Source organism: Eptatretus burgeri, chromosome 4 (genome assembly GCF_056783735.1).
Source record: "Eptatretus burgeri isolate ZD-2024b chromosome 4, Ebu_testis_v1, whole genome shotgun sequence".
Taxonomy (NCBI): Eukaryota; Metazoa; Chordata; class Myxini; order Myxiniformes; family Myxinidae; genus Eptatretus; species Eptatretus burgeri.
The window spans coordinates 86,196,794-86,216,806 of record NC_140964.1 but is presented as its reverse complement, the minus strand read 5'-3'; the positions used below and the strand labels follow the sequence as shown (position 1 = coordinate 86,216,806).

General features: G+C 42.6%; 1 protein-coding gene across 4 annotated transcripts in view; it reads right to left on the bottom strand.

Moving 5' to 3' along the window:
- Positions 1–862: 862 nt before the first annotated feature.
- RASL10B (RAS like family 10 member B) overlaps positions 863–20,013 on the bottom strand; it is a 37,577-nt gene continuing 18,426 nt past the window's right edge. For all 4 annotated transcript variants that reach the window (XM_085879180.1, XM_085879179.1, XM_085879181.1 and 1 more), the window contains 3 exons: positions 11,964–13,291; positions 11,289–11,413; positions 863–2,453 (listed from right to left, as the gene is read on the bottom strand). In XM_085879180.1, the coding sequence (XP_085735306.1) occupies positions 2,192–2,453; positions 11,289–11,413; positions 11,964–12,179 (603 nt within the window). In that variant the 5' untranslated portion in view covers positions 12,180–13,291 and the 3' untranslated portion in view covers positions 863–2,191. The remainder of the gene's footprint in view (positions 2,454–11,288; positions 11,414–11,963; positions 13,292–20,013) is intronic.

The window sequence follows — 20,013 nt, the reverse complement described above, 5'->3', positions numbered from 1 at the left end:
CAAAGATCCGATGAAAACTCTGGGTTGTGAAACAAAAAATGTCAAAAAAATAGGAATGACATCATAAAAATTGATATGACGTCATAGTGATGTATCATATGTGCAGTAATTCATCTCTGCTCATGCCCTGTTCGATTCCCGCAAACAGAATTCAAAAAGCTTGCCGAGTTTCGGAGATAATCTTTTGGGCGATTTCCATTAGCGGAGATATTTTGACGTCATAACTTTTTTTCTAGGAGGAATTTTCAAAATCGGAGATGGTTACTGTCTGCGCAGGGTATTTTTACATATATACGCCAAGTTTCAGGAAGTTTCGATGAAAACTGTAGGTTGTGAAACAAAAAAGTCCACAAGAAGAAGATGAAGAACAACAATGTGAGTAAGACTTAGAGATCCTCCACGAGGATCTAAAAAGTTTGTTTTCATAATAAAGCAGAATTTTAAGTGCGACCGATTGGCTCATATTACGAGTTGGCTATACCGGGAACCACAAGTGATCTCCGATCGCAGCCCTCTAGTTACGTAAGCAACAACGACAGAATTATCGTTCCCCTCTCCCCACACGTGTTCCATACGTGCCATTACCATCCCCTTACTCCTACATCAGCCATCTTTCCTTTCTCTCTCCGCACCATCCTACCATCCTTTCTTTCGCTTTTTATTCTGCCTCGTCCTGTGTGATGTAATAAACGGATGACACCCAATTGGTTGATGCTTTTAAAAGACATCAGAGCCAAAAAATAAGAAATGTTTGCATGTTTTTTTTTTTTTTAATGCCCGAATAACCACTTGATAGGAGGGTTTGAACGAATTGGGTTAGCAGGTTATAACAAAGGGGAATAAACAAAAAGAAACAGCAAGGTGTGCAAAAAAGCAAAACCTTTATTCCAAAAGGTCTAAAGTGAACTGGAAGCCACAGTTGTTCACTGGTTGAAGTCCAGAGTGGGAGGGTAAGTGGGGCAAACGCAATGTAGGTCATGTGATCACGTTTCCATGGTGTCGACGTCTAGCAAAGCAAAAAGCTTCATTTCTTGCATGCAACACATGACACTTGCTTCGGGGGTGGGTGGGGGGACAGAGTAAGGAAGACAAAGAAAAATAGAGAACAAGAAAGCGGTGGGCAGATTGGTTCGAAGAGAAGACAGTTGCAAGCTCTGTCTTTGGAGTCAAATGCTTGGGAGGGATGGGAGGGGAGTGTTCGAAGATAGGGGAAACCTTGATGATCGAAGAATGCTTTTGCTTATTTGGATGCGCTTCAATCAAGGCTGCATCCTAATCCCCAAAAAAAAATCCAACAAATAAACAATCGACTCTCCCTCCCTCCCCCCTTTCCCTTCTACTTACAAAAAGAATTAACTAAGCTGCTGTCACACATCCATTTAGAAAACCAATCGATTGTAAATTGACCTTGAGCAGAACCAAGGAGAGGCCGGTCCTTGAGTGCATGGGTGTCAGGCAGCATCGATTGAGCATTGAAAAGAAGGCAAGGCCTAGGCTCGTCCATGATAAGACAATTGGATGGAGACACTCACTACGTGTGCATTTTCTGCTGGACATTCTGTGAGTGGCATCGAGTTGACACACCTGCCACTACAGGCGCAGGTGCTTAGCACCAAGCCCCATGTGAGGGTCTTGGTCACAAAAAGCAACAACATTTTGGGGTAAACTTACTTGCTGTGGTGGAGGAGGAATGACAAAGAAGGCTGTCATGATGTGTAATTAATTTGGTGTGAAATCTGTCTTTGCTACAATGTGACAGAAACTTTAAAGGAAAATAATACAGAAAATATCTGGGGGTCAATTCTCAATCACATCAGTAGTAATATCAATTTCCAGTCCACCGATTCCAACATTTTTTGTTTTCTTTCAACAAATGTTTGATACATATCGACGATAAAGGAACATAAAAAACAGACTGATGAAAACACAATCAAAGGCAGTTAACAAAACATTGTGTTGCAAACTGTGCTACAGCATTAGCAGCTTTTGTCATCACAGCTGTTGGAAGAATTGTGGAATTTGAGGCACCCACAGCCCACATTGCCTCAACAAGGATGCGGAGCATTTCTGGGACAGATGTCGCAGGCAACACGAAACTGCCACCATAACGTCAATGTCTTTCTTCCAATTCTCCGGAAGCATCATCCCCACAGGGGAAGAGGAACGTCAGGCCACAACTTCATGATCACGTTTACATGAGGCTACAGCGATTCCGACGCAGTGCACCCTGAAGACGGATCGAGGGGTGAACGTGTTTGATGCCGCTCCCAACAACACCACGTAAAAGCTCGCGAAATAGCAACAGCACCCTCCAGTTATGCTTCGCTGAGCACTCGACATATCCGCACTTCCAAGACTTCTTGACAAGCTGAGCCACCGTCCGTCTGGGCATGACTCGTCGCCGCTGCAGGTCCCGTTTGTTTCCAACAATGAGGATAGGCACTTCGCCAGTCCTGTACATACCCAACCCACAGTACAGCAACACATTCCCATTGGTGAGAAAGGACGGAGCATCGTAATCCACAGAGGCAGAAGGGAAAGCATTGGTCCAAAGATGTGCCGTGATGTTTCATGGTGGGTCAATCACGTGGAGGTAACGCCGAAGGCCACACAATTTCCAAACGAGTCGATGGCACGTGGAGGATCACATCAAATCGCCACATTCCAACACACCACGTCATTCCAAGCAGATGAGTCCAAAATATAAACATACAGCAGACCAGGAAAGGAAGAGAGGGGAGAAGATGGAAGAGTAAGATTCAGAAAGTGAGCAGACATGAAATTCCATTTGAGGGCTGGGGAACACACAGTACATTTGAGCTTTTATGCCTTCTATACTGATAAATCCTTTCAGTAAGTACACCCAATATAGTGTGTGTTGTGTGTGTGTGTGTGTGTGTGTGTGTGTGTGTGTGTGTGTGTGTGTGTGTGTGTGTGTGTGTGTGTGTGTGTGTGTGTGTGTGTGTGTGTGTGTGTGCGCTCGTGTGACTCCATACTCAGATCAACTCGAGTCGGTACATCCCTGAGTGACCTCTTTTAAAACAGTACCCCAATGTGTGTGAAAGGGGTCACCTTCACCCCCAGCCAAATACACTAACCTAGCAAGGCTCTGCATTATTTTTACTGTCATGAGACAGGAAGAAGAGGCAAATAAATGCCGCTTTCATGTATTTGTCATAAATAACTTGTTTCAGTCAAAGAAATTTAATGGAGCATATGAGTAAATCTAATATTGTGGAGAATGCATTCACTTCCTGGAAATAAAAAGGTTATCTTATCGAAATAACAACACAGATAACATAGCCCACTTGAGGATGGTTATTACGAGGTTGAAGGAATGCATCGATAATTTGCAGCAAGTAGCAGAATGTGAGAAATTTGTAGATAATAGTTGCTTACAGTTGTGGAGTGATGTTGCCGAGGATATTTGGAAGTGGTGACGGTGCAGCGGGGGCAGGCGGTGGTGACGGTGCAGCGGGGGCAGGCGGTGGTGACGGTGCAGCGGGGGCAGGCGGTGGTGACGGTGCAGCGGGGGCAGGCGGTGGTGACGGTGCAGCGGGGGCAGGCGGTGGTGACGGTGCAGCGGGGGCAGGCGGTGGTGACGGTGCAGCGGGGGCAGGCGGTGGTGACGGTGCAGCGGGGGCAGGCGGTGATGACGGTGCAGCGGGGGCAGCCGGTGGTGACGGTGCAGCGGGGCAGGCGGTGGTGACGGTGCAGCGGGGGCGGGCGGTGGTGACGGTGCAGCGGGGGCAGGCGGTGGTGACGGTGCAGCGGGGGCAGGCGGTGGTGACGGTGCAGCGGGGGCAGGCGGTGGTGACGGTGCAGCGGGGGCAGGCGGTGGTGACGGTGCAGCGGGGGCAGGCGGTGGTGACGGTGCAGCGGGGGCAGGCGGTGGTGACGGTGCAGCGGGGGCAGGCGGTGGTGACGGTGCAGCGGGGGCAGGCGGTGGTGACGGTGCAGCGGGGGCAGGCGGTGGTGACGGTGCAGCGGGGGCAGGCGGTGGTGACGGTGCAGCGGGGGCAGGCGGTAGAGGAGGTGCAGTGGATGCATGAAGTGGTGCAGGTGCAGCAACATAAATTGGTAGACACAAGGTATGGGAGAAAGTTTTTGTGGGTGATGAGATTATTAAATATGTTGATTCTTCATTCTGCAAGAAGGATTGCAAACACAGAATTCTGTGCAGATTTGAAGGAGTAGGAGTTTGGGATGTTGAAGGAAGGGTAAACGATATGGTATTGGGTCAGGGTAGGAAGAAGTTGTTTGTGGTACACGGAGGAGCGCATGATGTAGGGAAAGTTTACTCTGAGGTTTTGAAAAATAGATACAGGATATTGGGAAAGTGGCTGAAAGCAAATGGTTGCGAGGTCATGTTTTCTGGGATTCTCCTAAGCTTAGGAAACAATATAGAAATTATGAGCAGAGCAAATTATATCAACCAATGGCTGAAAGATTGGTGTAGGGAGGAAGGTTTTACATTTAAGAAGCAGTGGGAATCATTTCAGGGACAAAGGTAGTGTTTCCGGAATGATGGCCGTATGTTAAATAAAATGGTGCAGCAAGGTTTGCAGTGGGAATTTGGGAAGAAATTCAGGCTGTTTTTTGGTCAGTGGAGGGTGGGGAAGGTATTAAGGAAGTAACGGATGATGTAATTGTGATGAGTAAGGCCAGGCAGGAAAATAGAATTTCAGGAAGGGAAAAGTTAAATATATTCTACACCAATGTCAAAAGTTTAAATAAGAAGATGGAAGAGCTTGAAGCCAAAGTGGATAACGAGGAGGACGATATAGTTGCAGTGAGTGAGACATGGTTTTAGGAGGAGAGTAACTTGAGGACAGGATTAGAAGGCTACAAGGTGTATCTGTGTGATCGGAAGGAGAGAAGAGGAGGAGGAGTAGCAACCTGGGTAAAGGACAGCATTGCATCAAGAGAAAGGGGATGACATTGAGGAGGGAATTAATGTTGAGGATTCTGTATGGGTTGAGATTAGAGATTGTAAAAACAGTAAGATACTGGTGGGATGCTTTTATAGGGCTCCGGGTGTGAAGGAGGAGGAGGGAGGAGGAGTACATGAAGAATTCAAAAGGGCATGTGGTGAGGGAAGAGTATTGATTATGGGGGATTTTAACTTGCCAGGGATAGATTGGGTCCAGGAACAGGGAAAGGACAGAGCAGATGGGGATTTCCTAGTTTTAGTCCAGGATTGCTTTTTAACCCAGTTTGTGGATAAGCCCACGAGGGGGAGTGCAGTGTTTGACCTCATTTTAAGTAACGATCCCAATATGGGGGAGAAGGTGGAGGTCGAGGAGCATTTCGGATCAAGTGACCAAAACATTGTGTGTGCAAAGATTCTGTTAAGTTCAGGATAGTAAAGTGAGGCGATTAGATTCAGGAAGGAAGGAGGGAAGGAGGGTGTGAGGAGAGAGTTGGGTGATGTAGAAAGGGAGACTCAAACAACAGGATAATCAGCATCAGAGAAATGGGAAACCTTTAAGGACCAAATGTGTCGAGTGCAGAGTAAGTACTTTCCAATGAGGTGAAAAACTCGAAGTAGAAAGAGACCAGGGTGGTTGAGCAGTGAGATAAGGAACACGATTAAAGAGAAGCAGAAGGCACTTAATAGGTTTAAAATAACAGGACTGGAGTTAGATTTCTATCACTATCTAAGTAAACAGAGGCAAGTTAAGAAAATAACTCGACAAGTCAAAAGAGAGTATGAGGAGGACATGGCTAAGAATCTATATATTAATACTGAAGGACCAATTTTGTGCTCCTCCTGGCGATCGCGTCACATTTTTCTTGGTACTGTGACCTGGACTGAAAGAAACTTCGTACCTGTAAGAGTGCATCGCACATCGTGGCAATAGTCAACCTTCAACTTTGAAGCAGAATAAACACTTTTCGTTTTGCATTCGTTTACATGGCGACGTGTGACGTCACCGCTGAGAGGCGTCAGGACATCATGACATCATCGGTCATTCGCCGACGTCATTACGTCTGCCGTCGACAGACCGTTACCGCCGAGCGGTGTAATTCCACTCCTCGAAAATAGCGTCTGCAATGTAAAACCCTCTTCTGCACATGCTGACTTCCTCAGAATGTGAATTTAACACAAAAATGTAACAAGAAACATTGTATCTTCTATATATTAATACTGAAGGACCAATTTTGTGCTCCACCGAGCGGTTGCGTCACGTTTTTCTCGGTACTGTTACCTGGACTGAAAGAGACTTCGTACCTGTAAGAGTGCATAGCACATAGTGGCAATAGTCAACTTTCAACTCTGAAGCAGAATAAACACTTTTCGTTGAGACGGGGGCGAGGAGTGAAGAGGCGGGGCGGGGGATGAAGAAACGGGGGCAGGGAGTGAAGAGACGGGGGTGGGGGATGAAGAGACGGGGGCAGGGGATGAAGAGACGGGGGCAGGGGATGAAGAGACGGGGGCAGGGAGTGAAGAGGCGGGGGGCAAGGTAAGCAAATTTTTGGGCAGGAGTAAGCAAATTGAAAGCGGGAGATGGGGGGAAATGGGGCGGGGGATGAGTGGGCCGGGGCTGGGGTGAATTAGGCGGGGTTGAGTGTGAGGGGGTGGACAGGGGGCGGAAGCCCAGGGTCAAGTGGGGCGGGGAATCAAGAGACAGGGGACGGGGAGTGAAGAGGCGGGGGTGGGGCTGGGTATTAAATTTGAAGGCGGGGGGGGGGAGGCGGGGGGGAATGTGGCAGGGGCGGGGGATGAGTAGGAGGGGCAAGCACGCCCTGTCCAGTCCATGTCCCTCGAGTGTGGGTGAGCTGGTGAGGGTGGTTGAATGAATGGAATCCGTCTGTGACGGAGTTTCGGCTAGTATTAAATATAATCGCAAGGCTTTCTTTAAGTATATCAGGGGAAAAGAAGAGGTGAGGACCAGTGTGGGCCATTGCGGAATAGCACTGGGAGAGTGGTTACTGATGAAATTGAGATGGCAGGCTTATTAAACAGGTAATTACCTATCAAGGAGGTGAAGAAGAGCTTTTCAGAAGATCCAGGTTGGAGTGGAGGAAGTAAAGGAACTGCTAGGTCATCTAAGAGAAGATAAGGCTCCGGGTCCAGATAACATGCACTCGAGAGTATTGACGGAGGTGGCTGAGCAGGTAAGCGAGATGTTAACGGATATTTTCAATAGTTCCCTGGAGTCAGGGCAGATACCAGAAGATTGGAGAGTATCAAATGTAATTCCATAATTTAAGAAAGGTACCAGAGAAGAATTGGGAAACTATAGACCTGTTAGTTTAACTTCAGTTGTGGGGAAGGTGTTGGAGACATTAATTAAGGACCAGATGAGGAACCATTGAAACAAATACAAACTAAAGGTAGTCAGCATGGGTTTACCAAAGGTAGTTCCTATCTAACAAATCTTTTAGCGTTCTATGAAGCAGTGTCTGATTGGGTGGATGAGGGAATGGCAGTGGACATAGTATATCTAGACTTTAAGAAGGCATTTGATGAGGAACCACATCGGAGGTTGTTAGCCAAAGTGAGGGCTTGTGGAGTGGCTGGTCAGGTAGTTAATTGGATTGCAAACTGGCTTCGTGATAGGAAGCAAAGAGTGGCTGTGAGTGGGAGGATGTCTTGCTGGGAGGATGTAAGTAGTGGGGTACCTCAGGGATCAGTACTCAGACCATTACTATTCATTATTTACATCAACGATTTGGACAATGGGGTGAAGAGTAGGGTTTCCAAATATGCAGATGCCACAAAGCTTGGAGATAAGGTGGATAGCAGAGGGGGTGGTGATCAAATTCAGGAAAGTAGTGATACTTGTATGGATTGGGAAAAAAAATTGGCAGATGTAATTTAACCAGAGCAAGTGTAAGGTGTTGGGGATGGGAAATAACAATGAAAATGGAGATTACAGGATGCAAGGGGTAATTTTGGAGTGTGTCACACAGGAGAAGGATCTGGGGGTGGTAATGGATATGGGAGGTAAGCAGGTAGCAGAGCACCAGGCAGCTGTAGGTAGAGCAAATACGGTTTTAAACTGTATTTGGAGAGGGATCATTTATAAATCAAAAAGAGGGTGTTAACATTGTACAGGAATTTAGTGAGGGCCACATCCAGAATATTGTGTGGAGTTCTGGTCACCACAACTCAGGAAGGACATAGATGCCATAGAGAGGGTTCAGCGCAGGGTTACTAGATTGATTCCGGGCCGAGCTGGACTCAACTATGAGAAGCGGCTGAAGAAGACGGGGCTTTAAACACGAGAAAGGAGGCGGTTACGAGGAGATACGATAAAGATGTTTAACATAATGAAAGGTGGAGATAAAACAAGTGCGGATGAATTATTCAACAGAGTCGACAGTGATAGGACCAGGGGCCATGGCCTGAGAGTTAAGACCGTAGTAAGGTAGGGGACTTTTACTCAGAGAGAAGTTAATGCATGGAATGACCGCCCTGGAAAGGTAGTGGCAACAGAAACAGTCGATTAGTTTAAATTGGAATTAGATAGATACCTGGAAGTTATGGAGGATGAGGGGTATGGGGACGTTGATAGGACTTTTAGGTAGTTTGAGCATCGATGGGTGATTGTGTGCATGTGTACAGAGTGCTGTTGGTGGGCTCTCATGAGGGGTTGGGGGGGGGGGTTGTGTGGTTGATGTGTGTTTTTAACCAAGCCCATGCCCCCTTCTCCCCTGAGGGGGGGGGATACAAAAACTTTAAAAAGATTAAAAAAAAACATAATAAAATATGCATTTTCTTCTTTGGATCTTGTGTTGATAAATTAGTATGGTGTTCGTGCAGGCATGATGGGCTGAATGGCCTCCACCTGTGTCTGATTTCCTTGGAACATTATCAAATTTTAAGGCTGGTGTTGGCTTAATGGTTAGGGTGGTGCGCTTGAGATCCTAGGATCCTGAGTTCAAATCCCCTTAGCTGTTAAATTAATACCAGGTGGGGTTGACTGCCCATCATCCTTCTGAGGTCAGCAAAATGAGTGTCAGCTTGCTGGTATCCTGTGTTGGAGTCGCAACCCATCTCAGATTGTGCCAAATAGCCCAGGAGACTGCTTTGGCAGCACCAACGCTCTGCACAGAGTATGGTCCCAATGGATGGAGGGATGGATTATCAAATTCACCCACTTATTCTTGCCAAGGAACAAATGGCAGCTCCAAGCTCCTGGCCATTTGCTTTTAAATACTGCTTCAAAAGGCAGATTACTTTCAGATATCGAAGCACTCACATTATTCTTGACATTTGTTTGGTGGGTGGGGGGTGGGGATCCATTTGAAGTTTATGAACTGCTCATGAAAAAAGGACAATCAACAGACAAAGCATCAGATACAACCCCCCAATCATTTCTGGGATGAGTGTCCAACACAGACATAACTAGAGGGGGAGCAATCGGTAGAGTGCAAAACCTCCACCGCCAATACTGCTCGGTCACTAACGTGAACCTGATATCCTATTCATTCAATTTGACGTCAACAGTGCTCACAGAGTTAGAGTTTACAACTTTCCCTTTTACTTTTACATGCTCAATTCATTTGTCATAACTAGATTCCTTGAGACAGAAATCGATTTTACGTGGGTATATCCACCTGAAGTTCCAAAATCAGCCGCAATTATAATTTTGGCATGTTTTTTTGTTGGAAATCACTTATAACATGTAGAAATGCAAAAAAAAAAAAAATTCAAATATTTTTTCAAAATGGCCGCCATAGCGGCCATATTGTATTTTGGACCGAGTCCAAAATCTAATGGCATGATCCTTGGACCATACCTAATCCCCCCCACAAAGTTTCGTCGAAATCCGTTGAAGAGTTTTTCCGTAATACTGTTCACAAACAAACAAACAAACAAACAGAAAGGGGTGAAAACAGTAACCTCCGATCTTAGATGGCGGAGGTTAATAAAGAGGTTGTTTGGTTTCCCAGAGAGGTCGTCAAGAGATGTATCAAGTCTGACAGGATGACGCATAGGTCGTGTGCTCGGCTTTGAGCTGTCTTGTCCGATTTGGATTCTCAACCCCTCTTTAAAGTATCAGATTGGTGGTTTACAGGAAGGGCGTTCCAACAATGAGGGTACCATTCCTCGGATGGACATAAAACTGGGTGTTCCACGTGCAAGCATTAGTTGGTGGACATTAAAGATCCCACTGTGTCTTTTAACAAAGATTAGGTGAGCTATCGCCAGCACTCACAACAAATCCTGGATTCCTGTACAGGGAAGAAACACTGCATCGCTGCACTCTGAGCAGTTATGCAAACAAGCGTAACTGCACGTGACTGTACATGAATTAATGAAACTAAATATTACACGTACAAACATAGTAGAATTTTGACTGCCATCACCTTCTCCTCCCACCCCAAATGTTCCATTCATACATCTTCCTTCCCCTTAATTCCATCCTCTCACCAGTCTTCTCACACTCCCTCCATTTTCTATTTACTATCTCACCCAACCCCTCCACTGCTCCATCCATCCAAAATTTTGATAGTCTGATACCCGTCACATCCAATCCTAAAATGAGGTCACAATTTCCTTTTAACATTATCCTTTATAATTTCACATGATCTATTGTGCTTGATGTATAATTAGTAACTGAATGGCAATGTGGCACAATGCACAAAGCTAAACCTTATTACAGTGAAGCACATGTCCACAAGAGGCCTCTCTTGCTGACATTCTGCTTCATGGATTGTTTTTTGCTCCCCAAACAATGTTTAAGGCTCATCGCCGAACTTGGCACTTTCTTCTTAAATGCACGACAAGGACATTAAAAAGTAATGGATAAATCAAAGCAGTACGTGGGATTTCAAACTGGAATCCCAGCATCATGAGCGAATTGCTCAGATGGGAATGCCAAACGGGCTAACCTGGTCATGATCTGTGATGCTGGTTCTGAGCGCTACGGTATCTCCCTCACGAGAGAAGGAAGAGTTAATGCATTCACGTTACTCTGACTCAATGACCAATGAAATACAAAAGGGTTCTCATGTATTCATAACAACGTCATAAGTTGAAAAATTGTTTCAGCAACGTTTGCTGAAGGTCAGCGTGATCGACAATTAAGCACTGCCCTGCTGGTACAGCACCAGAAGATCATGCAAGTGGTAGAGAATAAGCACAAGGTGTCTGGCATGATGTGGCATTGTAAAAAAGTAAAAATAAATAATAAAAAAACAAACAAAGATGCCACAAATTAGATTTCCATTGATACGAGTGCTTGGGTGCACAATAGATCATAATGCAAACACACTTGGCATCTCTCAGTAAAGCACCGATGACCTTGAACAAAGCGATAGTGCTGTCCTACCTGCAGTCGAGGATTTGCTGCCGCAATATTTTGATGTACTCGAAGCTTTCAAAGCAGCAAATGTCGTACACGAGCACGTACGCGTGGACGCTACGCAGGCCGTGGCACCGTACGTCTGCCCACTCCTGCACGTAGACCCGAGATGAACTTGGCGAGCAAGAATCACATTTGGTCATCAGAGGACGTAAAATTAAAATCAGTACGCCATGAAAACACAAAAGCGACCTAGATTTCACACTGCTATTTCTCAGCACATTACTCGCATCTATCAAACCTGAAGCACCACCACAAGGCATATGATCGTGGTTAAATACAGAGCATTGGTATCATCATATACTTCTATCTCCAAGCTGAGCCACAAGGTGCCTGATGCAACAACAACAGAGCCAGAACTATGCTTGTACGTATATCAAAAATCTTTATCACAGGCCTAACTTTCATTTGAACGTGGTTAATTTGTTGCAGATGCATTTAGCATATTGCAATCCAAATTGCTATTTGGTGATCACTCAAGAGCCTGTGCATCACCTGGCGAGAGGTGCACATGATGTCCTCACAAAAAACTAAACTTGTATTTGATGTGAGCAATGAAAACCAAAACCCCTCAAAGTGAGTATAGTGAGTTTTTGCATTTGCATTTTATTGGCCATGCTCAGTCAAGTGTAACAAACCCACCTGCAGAGAAGTGAGTGGGAAGGATGCGAGAGGAGGCAGGTCCATAAGTCGCAATTCGAAGACGTGATCATTGAGTACAACAGCAGGAGAGTACACCTGACGAGCACGTGTTGGGACATAAGTTTCACGAAACTCCCCACACACAAACTGTCGGATGATGGAAGTCTTTCCAACAGCGGGTGCACCAAGCAACGCCACCTTTAAAGTCTCCACCATGGCACCAGGCGCTCCTGCCCGTGCTCTGACCCGGGGGAAGCCAGGCCGACGGCGGACGGGTAAGGGCGACAGGCCGGACCAGAAGGCACCTGGACTGGCCACACGCCCACTCGTCGACCCCAAAACCAAGTCCTCACAGGTCGACGATGCTGTCACGTGATTCAGACCGAGTGGCACGCGGCGGGCGTGGCATCTTGGTCCACGGCTCTCGGCCAGAGGGACGTCGAGCCGGGTGGCTCGTCGACTCCGAGAAGTTAAAGACCCCGTGGCGATTCCTGACTGGAGCTGCGGCCCATTGTGGCCGACGATGGTAGCTTAATAAGCTGCAGTTGTAGTGACGTTGCTCCGTTTTGAAAAAGATGCTCTTCTAACAAATTGTTCGACCTAGCAGCCTTTGGCAACACCCCAAACGTCGGAGGCACAATACTCTTCATATTGCAAAATTTATACATGGAAAAAGGGAACAGTGCCAAAGCGCTGTGTATATAGTAAAGATGGATCCACTATAATTACTCTTGCGGCAAGCACAAGCTGTAGCGGCCATGATGAATGCCTGGTCTTCAGCATTCCAGTTCCCATTTTTATAAAGCATTTCCCTCCTTCCTTCCCTACTCAAATGTCTCTATTTTCTAAATGGTCCAATTCTTCTTTTCTTCGGGTGAATTTCGACATTATGATAACATTACAGACGACACGTTCGATATGTTATCGCCACACCCTCTCCCAAAGTCGAAGTGAGCCTTCACTCAGTTATGCTCGCTCAAGCCATTACCCAAGGTAACGATATAATTGAGAGAGAGAGTGAGCTCCGATGTGTTCTGTCCATATCGAGTCTATCATCAGATTTGAAGTTGACATAAATACGTGGTGTTCTGTCCATATCGAGTCTATCATCAGATTTGAAGTTGACATAAATACGTGGAGTGGCTCATTAAGGGGTTAGCAGGTGAAGATAGCTTGTTTGCCCATGCTGCATCTTTCTGTTGTCTTAATGTTGAGGTGGTGCATCTGCCAATGAAGTTATGATCCCTTCGGAGTATCAAGGGATTGGCGCATGCTTACCCAGGTGTCCCAACGATCTCTTGCCAGTTGTGATGCAGAAACAGCAAGCTCTGCAGAAGATGGGAAAGGAAAAAAAAAAATAATGATTCAATTTGGGGTATACGTCTTCATAATTAACCTCCGCCATCTTCGAAGATGGATGGAGGTTACTGTTTTCACCCCTTTCTGTTTGTTTGTTTGTTTGTTTGTGAACAGTATTACGGAAAAACTCCTCGACGGATTTCGACGAAACTTTGTGGGGGGGGTTAGGTATGGTCCAAGGATCATGGCATTAAATTTTGGACTTGGTCCCCTCCCCCCAAAAAAATTTAGAGAAAAAAAATTTTTTTTTTGCATTTCTGCATGTTTTAAGTGATTTCCAACCCCCCCCAAAAAAATTGTTACTCCCCCTCAAAAAAGGATTTTTTTTTGCATTTCTACATGTTTTAAGTGATTTCCAACCCCCCCGCCCCCCAAAAAAATAGTTAGAGAAAATTTTTTTTGCATTTCTACATGTTTTAAGTAATTTCCAACCCCCCCCAAAAAAATTTAGAGAATAATTTTTTTTTTTGCAGTTCTACATATTTTAAATGATTTCCAACCTCCCCCCCCCCAAATAAATTGTTGAAGAAAAAAAATTTTTGCAACTTTTTTCAACAAAATTTCGATTTCTTTTTTTTGCATTTCTACATGTTTTAAGTGATTTCCAACCTCCCCCCCCCCAAAAATGGAGAAAAGAACTATAACTCTGTCAGCACTGTTGACATCATATTTAATGAATAAGATATAAGGTTCACTTGAGTGACCCAACAGTATTGGCGGCGGAGGTTTTGCACTCTCCCGAGTGCTCCCCCTCTAGTTACATCATGAGATATGCCAAACTGTTGATTCTTGAAATTCTTGAACTACGTCTGCATACTTTAATCGTTGACGTAACGTTAACATCACGGATATATGTTTGATACAGTCCAAGGATTTTCACCAACACACAGCATTTGGAGAAGTGATCTGAATAAAAATGATAAAACGTGACAACCTGCGAACATAAAACAACATTTGAAAATTGTTTGCACCTGATGATGTCACCAGTGTACAAAGCCAAAAACAGAATTAACAAGTAGAACATATCAGGCCCAATAACTTTTTGAAATATCATGCTATGCGTCATTTTTGGCCCCATCTCTCAATGGTGAAAAATCACTTTGAAAATTAAATAATTCTCGTATCCGGATCCGGATTTGGATAGTCATCAAAATCAAATCAATTCATCCTCGTCACGTACCCAATCTGTCCAGCAAGTTTCATCCGAATCCATCTGCAACTTTTTGAGATATCGTGCTGTATACATATATACATATATATATATATATATATATATATATATATATATATATATATATATATATATATATATATACACACATATATATATATATATATATATATATATATATACATACATACATATATATACATATACATATACATATACATATATATATATATATATATATATCAGTTTAGCCCTATCTCTCAATGGTGAAGAATCACTGAAATTTTTTTTATCAGATCCACATTCGAATCTTCACCAAAATTGAATCAATTCTTCCTTGTCACACACCCAAAGCGTCCACCAAGTTTCGTCCGAATCCATTCACAACTTTTTGAGAAATCGTGCTATTTATCGTTTTTGGCTCTATCTCTCAATGGTGAAGAATCACTTGAAAAATTATTGAAAACGGATCCAGATGTTCACCAAAATCTAACTAGTCAGTCCTTGTCACACACAGAAACTGTCCACTAAATTTCGTCTGAATCCGATCATAACTTTTTCTGATATCCTGTTCAAAGACATACAGACAGACAAACAGTGGTAAAGGCCCAGTCACACCTTGACGTTTTAGCCAGCGATGGCAACGTTTTAAAATTTATGTAAAATGCTGGCTTACGTTGAACTTTTGATGTTTTTTTTTTAAAGATTCGGACGTATTCATAGCGACTTGGTCTTATGTATAACGCATTAGTAACGGACACAGAACGTTTCGTTGTGTTATAGATAACGAATGCTGAACCTGTTGTCGGCCTACACAACCTATGCCCAACGATAGTCTAACTTAGGCATAGCGCGTTGCATGCATCGCCGACGATGTCGTGACGTAGCCTATTAAAAGGCTGACGCACAACGATTCGAATCATAACTGCCGTAGAAATGGAAGTGTCAACATCACGGTCACACCTTGGCGATCTTGCCAGCGTATGCCGACCTAAGAAAAATGTGTCTAAAACGTTGGGGCACGTCAAATACGGTATGAGTAAGTTTGGTATACGTGAGTAGAACGCTAAAGTACGCTATCATACGTCGTAGTAAGTAGAGTACGTCAAGAAATTTTAAACATGTTCTAAATTTTACGACGTACTCGACATATGACACACGTTCCGCATGCGATGGGGATAAATTTTACACACAATATGTGGACGCTTACACACGTCCACAAAGGCTACTTATAAGCTACTCATAAGTCGAAACACGTCGCGGTAATGTCTTTTTTACGCGAAACTTAATTCTAACTTATGTTTGACGTGCTTTGAACCAATTCTTTACGTAGTCCCAACACACATTGACGTATGCAGACGTATTCCAATGACGTCCTCCGGTCGACAAAAAAAATAAATGAACGTGTTTCTAACTTACAACTGCCATATAAAGACGTGTTCCCAGCGATTTTAGGAATTGGTATATAAAAATGGTGTTCATAAAAGGGGAACCCAACAGTGTTTTCGAGTCCTTTTTGAGTCGATGTCCATGTCAGCAGTAACAGTATCAGTAACAGTATTCGTATTAGTAGTAGTTTGTTCATGTTGGCAGTAGTAGGTGATTGTGAGGGGGAGGGTGTGGGTTATGATGGATCCTCCTTGCGTCCGCGTGTCCACGGGTAGGAGACATCTTTGCACCATTGTTCGAATTTCTTCGCGGCTAATTTTTTATGGGGCTTTTTCAACAATGAGCTATGGCTTGTTTTTACGATTTAGGTCTATTCATAACGGGTTGGACAAATGCACAATGAACTAATAATGTGCATAGAGCGCTTCAATAACTTATAGATACGGTATACCAACGAATAATTATCGTGTAGCCGGCGTTCACAAACTATGCCCAACGATAGCCTAACTTATCCATATCGTGCGGCAGTTTATCTTTGCCGGTGACGTGGGGTTTGCTATTCATAGGCTGCCACTCAACGATTTAAATGGCTGCATCTCCACGATTGAAAGTAGACGCTTGCGCTCAACAATTGAATTTTTTTTACACTCAACGACTTTGAAACGGTACCACTCAACTATTTTCATTGTTTACAATGAACGATTTAAATTGCTGTCACTCGCCTTTGTTTTTTGACGCTGGGGTTTGGAAATTTGAAGCGTTTCTTCTGAACGTGTTAAAATGCTCAAACTCGACTATTTTAAATAGACGCTGCTGATGGACAATTGGAATCATAGCCAAGCTAGACATCGAAGTGTGAACATCCTCGTCATGCCGAAGAAAAGTTTGAAGAATGCTGCAAATAAGTGTCGTGGCCGTGGACGCTGACGCAAGGACGATCCATTATACCAACGTCTTTCAGCCTATGAGTAACTTAAAAGTAACGTCTGTCAACGTGTGGCAACGATCGCGTAACGTGCCAACAACACGTTAATCATAGGTTAGAAATAAGTTTCGGGTACGCTAAACATTACCTCGGCGTGTCTCAACTTATGATTAACTTACAAGTAGCATGTGTTGACGTCTGTCAACGATCGCAGACCGTGCATACAACTTGTGGCCAGCGTCGCAGAACGTGTGAGTCATACGCCAGCATATGTCGTGAAATTTCAAGCATGCAAAAATTTGAGGACAACCGAAAAGTACAACGTTTAAAGCCAACGTACAACGACGTATGGCAGTGTTTTTCAGCGTGCTCTCAATGTTATCAAAACTTACCCATAACGTATTCAACGTATTCAACAGCTTGGCTAAAACGTCAAGGTGTGACCGGGCCTTAAGAACGGAAGAGCACAGGCCGTATACCTCCACCAGGTTGAACCGTTTTGTTTTGTATCACACTGATAGGCCGCATCTGCATCCGGACCTCAACCAAAATCTTATTCTCGTCACCCAACCACAATCAGTAATCTTAGAAGATTTAACAGAAATCTTACCCTGACAGATTAACTTTATAGTATGGGAATCAAAGTTTGACAATGATCTTATCCTTATAGTATGGTAATCAAATGATTAACAACAATCTTACCATTATAGTATGGGAATCAAAGATTAACAACAATCTTACCATTATAGTATTGGAATCAAAGGATTAACATTGATCTTACCATTATAGTCTGGGAATCAAAGATTAACAATGATCTTACCATTGTAGTATGGGAATCAAAGAATTAACAACAATCTTACCCTTATCGTATGGGAATCAAAGATTAACAACAATCTTACCATTATAGTATGGGAATCAAAGGATAAACAACAATCTTACCATTGAAGTATGGGAATCAAAGGATTAACAACAATCTTACCATTATAGTATGGGAATCAAAGATTTACAACAATCTTACCATTGTAGTATGGGAATCAAAGGATTAACAACAATCTTACCATTGTAGTATGGGAATCAACGGATTAACAACAATCTTACCATTATCGTATGGGAATCAAAGGATTAACAACAATCTTACGCTTATCGTATGGGAATCAAAGATTAACATTGATCTTCCCCTTATTGTATGGGAATCAAAGTTTAACAATGATCTTACCAGTATAGTATGGGAATCAAAGATTAACAACAATCTTACCATTATAGTATGGGAATCAAAGGATTAACATTGATCTTACCATTATAGTATGGGAATCAAAGATTAACAACAATCTTACCATTATAGTATTGGAATCAAAGGATTAACATTGATCTTACCATTATAGTCTGGGAATCAAAGATTAACAATGATCTTACCATTGTAGTATGGGAATCAAAGATTTACAACAATCTTACCATTATAGTATGGGAATCAAAGGATAAACAACAATCTTACCATTGAAGTATGGGAATCAAAGGATTAACAACAATCTTACCATTATAGTATGGGAATCAAAGATTTACAACAATCTTACCATTGTAGTATGGGAATCAAAGGATTAACAACAATCTTACCATTGTAGTATGGGAATCAACGGATTAACAACAATCTTACCATTATCGTATGGGAATCAAAGGATTAACAACAATCTTACGCTTATCGTATGGGAATCAAAGATTAACATTGATCTTCCCCTTATTGTATGGGAATCAAAGTTTAACAATGATCTTACCAGTATAGTATGGGAATCAAAGATTAACAACAATCTTACCATTATAGTATGGGAATCAAAGGATTAACATTGATCTTACCATTATAGTATGGGAATCAAGGATTAACAACAATCTTGCCCTTAGAGTATGGGAATCAAAGATTAACAACAATCTTACCCTTATAGTATGAGAATCGAAGTTTTGCAACAATCTTTCTCTTATAGTATGGGAATCAAAGATTAACAACAGTCTTACCATTATAGTATGGGAATCAAAGATTAACAACAATCTTACCATTATAGTATGGGAATCATAGGATTAACATCGATCTTACCATTCTTGGATGGGAATCAAAGATTAACAACAATCTTACCCTAATAGTATGGGAATCAAAGGATTAACAACAATCTTACCATTATAGTATGGGAATCAAAGATTAACAACAATCTTACCCTTATAGTATGGGAATCAAAGGATTAACAATGATCTTACCATTATAGTATGGGAATCAAAGATTAACAACAATCTTACCATTATAGTATGGGAATCAAAGATTAACAACAATCTTACCATTATAGTATGGGAATCAAAGGATTAACATTGATCTTACCATTATAGGATGGGAATCAAAGATTAACAACAATCTTACCCTTATAGTATGGGAATCAAAGGATTAACAACAATCTTACCATTATAGTATGGGAATCAAAGATTAACAACAATCTTACCCTTATAGTATGGGAATCAAAGGATTAACAATGATCTTACCATTATAGTATGGGAATCAAAGATTAACAACAATCTTACCATTATAGTATGGGAATCAAAGATTAACAACAATCTTACCATTATAGTATGGGAATCAAAGGATTAACATTGATCTTACCATTATAGGATGGGAATCAAAGATTAACAACAATCTTACCATTATAGTATGGGAATCAAAGATTAACAACAATCTTACCATTATAGCATGGGAATCAAAGATTAACAACAATCTTACCATTGTAGTATGGGAATCAAAGGATTAACAACAATCTTACCCTTATCGTATGGGACTCAAAGATTTACATTGATCTTACCCTTATAGTATGGGAATCAAAGTTTAACAATGATCTTACCATTATAGTATGGGAATCAAAGATTAACAACAATCTTACCATTATAGTATGGGAATCAAAGATTAACAACGATCTTACCATTATAGTATGGGAATCAAAGATTAACAACAATCTTACCATTATAGTATGGGAATCAAAGATTAACAACAATCTTACCATTATAGTATGGGAATCAAAGATTAACAACAATCTTACCATTGTAGTCTGGGAATCAAAGATTAACAACAATCTTACCATTATAGTATGGGAATCAAAGGATTAACATTGATCTTACCATTATAGGATGGGAATCAAAGATTAACAACAATCTTACCCTTATAGTATGGGAATCAAAGG